At 50.7% G+C, this 10,220-nt stretch overlaps 2 protein-coding genes across 2 annotated transcripts in view; both read right to left on the bottom strand.

Annotated features, from left to right (window-relative positions):
- The window catches only part of mcm7 (minichromosome maintenance complex component 7), a 10,174-nt gene extending 2,825 nt beyond the window's left edge, over window positions 1-7,349 (bottom strand). Inside the window, exons 1-13 of the mRNA XM_056472892.1 lie at window positions 7,198-7,349; window positions 5,987-6,066; window positions 5,710-5,874; window positions 5,339-5,463; window positions 4,274-4,454; window positions 4,038-4,175; window positions 3,772-3,921; window positions 3,534-3,648; window positions 3,332-3,463; window positions 1,719-1,802; window positions 1,438-1,649; window positions 1,038-1,303; window positions 396-564 (exon numbers count right to left, since the gene is read on the bottom strand). Coding sequence (XP_056328867.1) covers window positions 396-564; window positions 1,038-1,303; window positions 1,438-1,649; window positions 1,719-1,802; window positions 3,332-3,463; window positions 3,534-3,648; window positions 3,772-3,921; window positions 4,038-4,175; window positions 4,274-4,454; window positions 5,339-5,463; window positions 5,710-5,874; window positions 5,987-6,066; window positions 7,198-7,228 — 1,848 coding nt within the window. The 5' untranslated portion in view covers window positions 7,229-7,349. The remainder of the gene's footprint in view (window positions 1-395; window positions 565-1,037; window positions 1,304-1,437; window positions 1,650-1,718; window positions 1,803-3,331; window positions 3,464-3,533; window positions 3,649-3,771; window positions 3,922-4,037; window positions 4,176-4,273; window positions 4,455-5,338; window positions 5,464-5,709; window positions 5,875-5,986; window positions 6,067-7,197) is intronic.
- An 847-nt stretch (window positions 7,350-8,196) lies between these two features.
- Window positions 8,197-10,220, bottom strand: part of LOC130241170 (cohesin subunit SA-2) — a 16,579-nt gene continuing 14,555 nt past the window's right edge. The window contains exons 26-30 of the mRNA XM_056472891.1: window positions 9,032-9,171; window positions 8,899-8,965; window positions 8,734-8,808; window positions 8,527-8,623; window positions 8,197-8,414 (exon numbers count right to left, since the gene is read on the bottom strand). Coding sequence (XP_056328866.1) covers window positions 8,367-8,414; window positions 8,527-8,623; window positions 8,734-8,808; window positions 8,899-8,965; window positions 9,032-9,171 — 427 coding nt within the window. The 3' untranslated portion in view covers window positions 8,197-8,366. The remainder of the gene's footprint in view (window positions 8,415-8,526; window positions 8,624-8,733; window positions 8,809-8,898; window positions 8,966-9,031; window positions 9,172-10,220) is intronic.

Below are 10,220 nucleotides of genomic sequence, written 5' to 3'. Positions count from 1 at the left end.
GTGTGTGTGTGTGTGTGTGTGTGTGTGTGTGTGTGTCTGATCAGCACAACTGACAGTAGGGTGTGTTTGTTTGACCAGTGCAGTGGACAGTAGGGTGTGTGTGTGTGTGTGTGTGTGTGTGTGTGTGTTAGTTAGTCTCACCAGTGCAGTGGACAGTAGGGTGTGTGTGTGGGTGTGTGTGTGTGTTAGTTAGTCTCACCAGTGCAGTGGACAGTAGGGTGTGTGTGTGGGTGTGTGTGTGTGTTAGTTAGTCTCACCAGTGCAGTGGACAGTAGGGTGTGTGTGTGTGTGTGTTAGTTAGTCTCACCAGTGCAGTGGACAGTAGGGTGTGTGTGTGTGTGTGTGTGTGTGTGTGTGTGTGTGTGTGTGTGTGTGTGTGTGTTAGTTAGTCTCACCAGTGCAGTGGACAGCCGCAGGATGGAGAGCAGTGTTCTGGCGGAGGTGAAGGTGGTGTCTTTGCTGACCCGCGCCTCCTTCCGCATCTCCACATACGCCGCAGTGATGTAGTCCGACAGAGACTCCGGCACCACCGGCTGCTTCTGCTTACACTTGCTGATGTAGCGTCTGACACACACACACACACACACACACACACACAGTCAGTCTCTGGTCTACAGGTGTGCGGAGCGCAGGTAAAGCTAGAGAGTGTGTGTGTGTGTGTGTGTGTGTGTGTCAGCTGCAGCAGGACTCAGGTGTTATTAGTGTTAGCTATTGTTTGGGACTTTGACCTTTGCTGAAGTGCTGCTGCAGCGCGTGTGTGTGTGTGTGTGTGTGTGTGTGTGTGTGTGTGTGTGTGTGTGTGTGTGTGTGTGTGTGTGTGTGTGTGTGTGTGTGTGATAACCCTCACACAGGTGGTCTGGTGTGCAGCAGCAGTGTGGTCTACAGCTCATGTGTGTGTTGTTCTGCAGGTCAGTGTGGGTGAATGTGAGATGGTGAGATGGAGCGACTGAAGACGATAAGGGTTAGGGGAGAACACCGCGGCAATGCGTAACACACACACACACAGCTATTGCTAACGGTGCCGGAGCGCTAGTCACCTCATGAGCTTCATGTCGATGGGGGTGAAGTGTGTGGGTGGCTGCCGGCAGTGCTGGTGCACGTATGTGATGTGCTGCGCCAGCCGCAGGTCGCTCTCGGCGTCTGGCCGGTCCTGGATCAGCCACAGCAGGTCGAAGCGGGACAGCAGCGCCGCCGGCAGCTGGATGTTCTGCTCGATGCTCTTGCGCGGGTTGTAGCGGCCATACGCTGGGTTAGCAGCCGCCAGGATGGAGCAGCGAGCATTCAGAGACGTCATGATGCCCGCCTGAAACACACACACACACACACACACACACACACACACACACACACACACACACACACACACACACACACGTGAAGACCCTGGCATATGAGAGGGGCAGTGGGGGTGGGGCCAGGAGCAGGGGCGGGGCTTACCTTAGCTATGGAGATGGTCTGCTGCTCCATCACCTCGTGGATTGCCGTGCGGTCGGCGTCAGCCATCTTGTCGAACTCATCGATGCAGCACACGCCCAGATCGGCCAGCACCAGAGCTCCACCCTCCAGGGTCATCTCCCCGGTGACGGGGTCACGCATCACTGCTGCAGTCAGGCCCACGCCGGAGGAGCCGCGGCCCGTGGTGTACTGACCTGAGAACAGCAGCATTAGTCAGGGGCATGACTTAGCATTAGCGCGAGCGCTAGCAGAGTGACACTCACTGCGCGGGGCGAGCCGGTCGATGTAGGACAGCAGCTGAGACTTGGCCACACCGGGGTCACCCATCAGACAGATGTTGATGTTCCCTGAAACACAGCAGTGCTGTTAGCAAACACTACACACCACGGTACAACTATAACTCCAGTGCTGCGTCCCAATTCACAAACTCTCCGTCCTAAACAGTATTTGAAAGTAGGATTAGTCTGTCCCAAATCGTATGTTGAGAAGAGTACACCAAAGGGTCCCAGATGCTTTACTATTTCAGGTAAAACTCGACGTGTAGAAGCGTCCATACTCTAACTGCTGATATTACCCACAATACATTGTGTGTAGGACATGAATTCGATTAGAACTACAAACGCGAGTGAAAAGTGTAAACAAACTACAAACATGGTGGACGCGCAAGACTAACCATCAAGTAGAGAGGCTTCAGGAAAGATGTTAGCATGACTGCTCATTATTATCTCGCCCACTGGAACATGTTTAAATCACGTTTCTGTGTTCTATTTCATCTGAAACAACAACACTGAGCTTATATAAAGACGTGTTTAACGTCTGAATGCAGAGTTACCCAAACACCTGAGGAGATTTCTCTGCATGATAGACTGGTGTACGGGAGATTAACCTGCTGCTGCTTTAATAAGGGTTAGGGAATTAAACATGACAGAAATGTGGATGATGGACGGGGCTCGTAACTAAGCAACACAACGATCTGTTAACGAGGAAGTGATGCGTCCCGAAAGCTTGCATACTCTTCTGTTGCACACTCAAAAGTGTGTACTTTTCCTTTCCTAAACATACTTTTAGAGTGTAGTGTAAGTATGCTTATTGGGACGCAGCACAAGACTATTTCAAGAGTTTTCCAGAACTTTCATGTACATTCTCATGATTCATGTTTACATCTAGATGGTAAATAAGAAAAACAATGTTCAAATGCATTACAGCACATATCATCTGACACAGCATTCTGATCTGAGCATGCTTGAGCATGATCTGAGTGTGTGCATCTGCAATCATCACATCACAGGATCCGCACCGCTGAGATTATAGTTAATATAGAGTTTAATCATAATGGAGTAGATGTTTATCATCGGCAGGCATCTTTAAACACACAGTTCACCCAATACTTACTGTTTTCATTACACACTTCACTTGTTTCAAACATTTGAGTTTTCTTTAATTAAATGAACAAACAGAATATAAGTGAACAGCTCCTCCAGTCCTGAAACAAGTGAAGAGTGAGGACATTATAATCTGAGTGAGCCGTCCCTTTAAGACCTGCGACAAACATCCAGTCAGAAGACCTTTACTGTCACTTTAATAAAGATTAAATCATATAGAGTGAACACTGCGCAGTGTTGATTATTCAGTATCTGTAGCAGAACAGTGAGTCTCTGAACACTGACACCACTCACTGTAATGTCAGAGCTGTCCAATATCACACAACCCTAACCCTAACCCTATACAGAGCTGTGTTACACTAATTCCCATGACTCTTCCAAAGCTTCCTGGGCCTGGAAAATGCCATGTCAAAGTCCCATTACTTTAACCCTGTATACACACACACACACACACACACACACACACACACACACACACACACACACACACACACCTCTGATCTTCATGCCGCGCGGCGCCTGCTCCACTCCGCCCACCAGCAGCAGCAGCAGGGCTTTCTTCACGTCCTCATGACCGTAAATCTCTGGAGCGATCGACCCAGCCAGCTTCTCATAAAAATCCTCCTCTGCACACAAACACAGGTCAGTCTGCGGGTATCTCACACACACACACACACACAGGAGCGAGCGCAGTACCGGTGATTTGGCGCAGCTCTTCATCGCTCAGCTCCTCTGTGCCCAGCTCATCATCCTCAGTCTTGTTCATCAGAGTGATGCTGTGGCACTCCAGATACGTCTCCGAGAGCAGGCCCTGATACACACACACACACACACACACAGCTCAGTCAGAATTGGAAGAGAAACACACACAGAGAGCAGTGCTGCACAGGTCATGTGAGCGTCTACAGGTGTGGTGTTTCCCTCATCAGCTCACCTGCACCGCCTGCCTGAAGCCGGAGCGCAGCAGCGGCAGAAACACTCCAGAGACGGCCACATGATCCCCGGGCTGAGCCACACGCGTGTTCTCCCCGCGGGCGTATATGGTCATACTGCGAGGGATGTTGCCCACCGGCACCTGATCGCTCTGTTCAACACACACACACACGATCAGACACCTCTGCATCACTGGCACACACTCTTAGTGTCACTCTCTCTCTCTCTCTCTCTCTCACACACACACACACACACACACACACGTACGTGCTCCTGGATGCGCAGCTCCTGGAACTTGATGAACTTTGACCCCCGTGTCTGCAGGTAGAGCCGGCCGCCGGATTTGTTGGTGACGCACTCCTGACTGGGGCACATGATGAGCGGGGTGAAGCTGGGCGAGGCGATCTGCACACAGAGCTAACAGTTAGCATACGAGCACTAGCGATGCAGAGATGCTAACGCTGAGCAGCGGTGTGTTTCAGACGCTAGCGCTGCGCTCGTACCGGCTGGTAGGTCTCGGCGCCGCACTGGTCGCAGGTGTACGTAGCGACGGCCATCATGGGCTTGACCTCAGTCGCGCGCGTCACGATTCCTCTGACCGTCACCAGCTGCCCGATGCTGTCCGCCTTCACATCACGCACAACCCGGGGCTTCAGCGTGGCCGGGGGCCGGAAATACACCTCACTGAGAGAGAGAGAGACAGAGAGAGAGAGAGAGAGAGGGAGAGAGAGAGAGGGAGAGAGAGAGAGAGAGAGAGAGAGAGAGAGAGAGAGAGAGAGAGAGAGAGAGAGAGAGAGAGAGAGAGAGAGAGAGAGAGAACAATGAGATATCGCCTCTCTCTCACACACACACACACGTTTCTACAACTGGAGCGTTCACAGCAGCTCTCCTGTTCCTTTGTTGAACACAAGTGGAGATGTTTAGAAGAATGTTGAAGACTGGCAGTGCTCCGGTTTCCCCCACAGTCCAAACACACGCGCTATAGGGGAGCTGATGGACTAAACTGGTTGTAGTGTATGAGTGTATGGGTGTTTCCCACTTCTGGGTCTGCCGAGTAAAACAAGCCAGAATAGTTGGCAGTTCATTCCACTGTGGCGACCTCTGAAATACAGACTAGGCTGTAAACGGTTGAACAGCAGTAGACTCGACATGGCCACAGACAGAACACACACACACACACACACACACACACACACACACAGGCCCGGGCGCTGCTCAGTCTCTGCTCTCCTGTTGAACAGCAGAGGAACTCCAGCAGCCTTCAGCAAGAGGACCGACTCTAATGTTTGGGTGAACCGACCCGCTGAGTCAGTCCCAGCATGCATCTGTAGCTGCTCTGGAGAGATGAGTGAGTGTGTGAGCGTGTGTGTGTGTGTGTGTGTGTGTGTGTGTGTGTAAGTGATGCGTTCCTCTATGATCCAACACAGCAGATGAGTGTGTGGCTGTAGCAGTGTTAGCGCTCTAGCTCACGGCTGGCGCGGTGCTGCTGCGGTGTGGATGGTGTGTGTGTGTGTTGATCCTACACTGCACTAGACAGGAGTGTGTGCTGGAACTGAAAAGTTTCTCACAATCTGCGCATCAGCTCGGGCGGGTACTGCTTCCTGTGGTCATGCGTGTCTGCAGGGTCGCGACCTCTGACCTCCATCATCAGCCGGTGCTCAATGTAGACGTCCAGCGCGTCCTTCGCCACAGTCTGAAACACACAGCAGCAGTCAGTGTGTGTGTGTGTGTGTGTGTGTGTGTTGTAAGGGGAGCACTTTAGTGTACAGCTGTAGATGAGGAGCAGAGCGAAAGCGCACACACAGCAGCTGTACACACACACACAGTGCAGAATTATTAATGACCTCTAAGAACCCTTCTTCACTACAGCACCCTGCGAGCGAGTGAGTGTGTGTGTGTATATATATATATGTGTGTGTGTGTGTGTGTGTGTCATCACCTCCCGCTCCCTGTACTCGGGCAGCAGCTCATGAATGGCGTCTGCAAACAGCGCTGCGTATCGTTTGCCGTTCTCACACACACTCTCCACCAGGTCCGGGTCTTCCTCCGCCACGTCGTCCAGATCCACCAGCAGCGCCACCTGCTCCCGGTGCGCCAGAGATACCTGCACACACACACACACACCTGTGAGCAAGCGACGCCTCTACACACACACACACACACACACACACACACACACACACACACACAGATCCACAGCACCAGAGAGCACTCACCAGCTGAGCACCATACTTGAAGATCTTCTTCCCGGAGTCATCCTCGGTGTAGAACTCCTGCAGGAACCGCTTACACTTCTCTGAACACACACACACACAGGTCAAACACCACACACACACCATCCTCAGTTTAGAGTTCCTACAGAAACACTCACGTTCAGTGGTGTTGTTGTGGGGTGTGTGTGTGTGTGTGTGTGTGTGTGTGTGAGAGAAAAGTTGCAGAGGCGCGGGCCCGCGGATAAACAGCAGTCACGTGATACAGATTGTGTTCGTAAACAAACGAGTGAAAGCGAAAATCCTCGAACCCCGGATGAGAAACGCCGCTTTATCCACGGAGACGCGTTTACACACATTCACGCGTTCATTATGAGCGGATGAACAAACGCCTAATGAAGCTTCGACGCGTCGAACAGTCTCGCGTCAAATAAGACACTCAAGTTGAGATAAACATGTCAACAAACCAGATCGCGCCTCTGCAGTCCGTGTACCGGTCCGACAGGCGACACTGGCCGCGATTTCTCGGCGTATTTACCTCGCGTTGATCGTGACGCGCCAGCAACGCCATCGATGGCTGCTGTTTTTGTAAACAAAGAAGCACATGGCCCCGAACCGCATCGCAGCCGCGCGCTTCCGCGATCACTCCGCGCTGGACAAACTAGTGCCGTGCAAAGAACCACGGATAAACCCAAACTAACACTAACCCAACCCTAGCCCTGACCCAGCTCTATCAGCGGACCGCGCCGAGGCTCTGGGGTGGGTTCGGGTGGCTCGGTCCAGTTAATGAAACTCACACCGTGCTTTAAGGCTACATTGCACGTACATTAACAACAACGCGTGCAGACGGGAACATCTCTGCTTTCATTGCTGACGGATAACGAGCGCGTGAACTCTGAATCAAGCACGTGCTTTCCGCGCGCCGCCGCTCTTTGTCCAGAAGCTCCATCCGGGAACTGCGGAGAGCGCGCGAAACTTTTGGAACAGCGGAGTCTATCGGTGGAGCCGCGGTTACCGACACACAGCAGAGTAAACCTGCTGTTACCGACACAGAACACGGTTAAACCGCTGTTAAGAGCAGCCGTCAAGAGTAAAGTGCGGGCGGACACTCAGACATTAGTATAGCCGTTCCGCGGGCCGCAGTTCACTGAGTGACGCGTAACTTTGACAAAAGCGCGCAAACTACCGCTATTCTCGGTCCCGCATCCCCCTCTCACCTTTCTCCGCCGTATAGTCCTTCGGGGCCATGTTTATCCCGGAGATGAAGCGCAGGAAAACTCTAGAATTACAGAGAGAATACTCCGCCCGGAGACTGAAGCGCAGACACTCGAGTGCGGCTGCAAAAACTGGCGCGAGTCTGTGCGGCCTCTCCACCAATGAGAGCGGCTCTGCGTGCAGCGTCTGGGCGGGGCTCTGCCTATGGCGCGAGATTTGGTGTCACGTGAACGGAAAGGACGTTTTAACTCTTTAAACGGCGGTAAAAACACTGTCTGTGACGTCACAACAAAGCGGCTCAAAGTTCAAAACATCCGCCGCGGCAGAGGAAGTGGAAGTGTTGCGCGGGAAACTCCGCAGCCGAACTACTACTTCATAATGAACTATAGCAGTGTTTCCCAACCCTGCTCCTGGAGGCACACCAACAGTTCATGTTTTGGATGTCTCCCTCATCTGAACCATTAACTTCAGGTTTTGGAGTCTCTTCTAATGCAGAGTTTCTCAACCCTGTTCCTGAAGCCACGCCAACAGTACACATTTTCATCCTCTCCCTAATCAAACACACCTGAAACAACTCATCAGAACATTAGAAGAGACTCCAAAACCTGAAATTAATGGGTCAGATGAGGGAGATATCCAAAACCTGAACTGTTGGTGTGCCTCCAGGAACAGGGTTGGGAAACACTGAACTATAGAACCGGTAATGGGGAGCGCGGGACTCACACAGACGAACAGCTCAGAGGGAAGACACAGCAGGGGTGTGTGTGTGTGAGAGAGAGACAATACCCCAGTGAACACATGCGAGTGTACTCCCGCCAGCCCCAGATCAGACTGGAGGAACAGAGGATCAGTACTGCTGTCTGCTTAATGACACCAGCGCGCGCGCACACACACACACACACACACACACACACACACACACACACACACACACACACACTCTCTGCTCAGAGAAATCTGCTGGTGTAGAAACACAAACACGAGAGACAGAGAGAGGAGTAACTGTGCTTTATTTGTTTAAATCAGGACACTCAGCGAACCTGCCCTGAACACACACATCTGAACACTGCACACAAACACACATCTGAACACAAACACACACACAAAAAAACACACACATCTGAACACTGCACAAACGCTGCCATGAATACACACTGAAGCTCCAGCGGCGTCACACAAACAGATCCTCCAGGAAACTCGTGGAGCCGTGAGTGGACGGCTGTGGGGGACACAGAAGATGAGGAGGATGAAGATGATGAAGAGGAGGAGGATGAAGATGATGAAGAGGAGGAGGATGAAGATGACTCTGTCATGAAGCTGCTGAAACTCACCAAAGTGATGCCGGTCTCGGAGTCTTCATCACTGTAGTCTGCAATATCTGGATCATCATCATCCTCATCTGAGCCATCGCCACGGCCCAGAGAGAGTCTGAACACACACACACACACACACACACCTCAGTGATGGCAGAATGGTGACTTTCAGACTTGTCCAATTATAATAGGGTTTCAGAACCACACACACACACACACACTCACGTGCTGAGATGAGACTGAAGGCTCTGTGAGAGCGGGCTGGACTGCGGGCGACTGACACTCTTTATGTGGACGGGCCTGCAGAGAGAGAGAGGGTGAAGAGTGTGTGTGTGTGCGCGCGCGCTGTGTAATGGTTTATAAGTGTGTATGAACAGTTAGGTGATGAACCTGTCTGTGAACTCGTCGTCGGTGTCGTGGCGGTGTGTGTGTGAAATCACAGCTGCCGTCTCCAAACCTGCACACAAACATCTTCAGCACACACCGTCCGCATGTGTGTGTGTGTGTGTGTGTGTGTACTGACTGTGTGTGCGTCTGCGTTTGTTGACGGGGGCCTCAGATGTCTCTGCCGTTTCTTTGGATCCTGAAGTCAGAGATCGCTCGTACATCCTCACACAGCCGTTGTTCAGCACAGAGGAACACACACGCCGCAGAATCACCAGCCTACACACACACACACACAGGTCATGTCAGCACAGAAGAATGCTGTTATTACTCTGTAATAACATATCCTGACAGACGGTTGTGGTCAGTAGAGGCGCTGGTAGAGCTGATAGAGCTGCAGATCTTCATTTGTGTGCACGGTGTGTTTTAGCCAGTAATGTGATGCTGTATAAGCGGGGCGTGGCATCATGATTGACAGATGTGATTGACAGCTCCTCTAAGCAGACCGTCAGAGCTTCAGGAGGAGACTGAAGTGTTATTATTCCATTTCTGTGTTATTTACCATGATAAATGAGTTCAGCAGTAAACTCTAGTGTCTGACCTGCAGGATCTGGAGGAGCACTGCTTATTCAGGTAAGTGTGGGCTTTAGTTTGCTGATACACACACAGCATTAGCCATGTCAGGGAGAACAGGTGATCACTATCTAGCAGTGATTCTCTTCATTGGTCTGAAATAATTATGAAGGCAGCACTAGTGTTAGCTGATCTCCTGTAATGAGCTTGATTTACAGGACGTCTCCTCATGTGGAGTTTCAGCATGTTATTGAGTTAATCTGCTGAATTTCCTGATGTACAATATTAATGTTGTCTTCAATAACAGAGCTGTAAATGTGATCTGTTCTTCATATACATCATGTGTCGGTGGCTTTTATTGGAAAACTCCTAATAAACATTCAAATGAAGGTAAATTCCTCTCTGGCAGATATAATGAAGGCATGGAATAAACCAAATGATAAACAGTATAGAAGCGCTGTTCAGGCCTTTATCATACAGACATCAGTTTCTGTATTAGTACTGTTAAATCTATTGTACACTGATCAGGATTATTGTATATAGTGCAGGGATGTGTACATATCCTGGTGATATTTAGGAATATTGCTATCTCTTGCTAATATGAACACTTGATATTTCCCGCATGGTAAACAGCTGTCTATGGGGTGGGTTTTGGGTTCTGTTGATGCTAATTAAAAATAAAAACCTCTCTGAAATGTGTGTGTTGTTAATATGTTATGTTCATATTTTACAAGTGTTATTTCTACCCCTGTGAA

The sequence above is a fragment of the Danio aesculapii genome, chromosome 14 (assembly GCF_903798145.1).
Source record: "Danio aesculapii chromosome 14, fDanAes4.1, whole genome shotgun sequence".
Lineage (NCBI taxonomy): Eukaryota > Metazoa > Chordata > Actinopteri > Cypriniformes > Danionidae > Danio > Danio aesculapii.
This window is presented reverse-complemented; position numbering and strand designations above follow the sequence as displayed.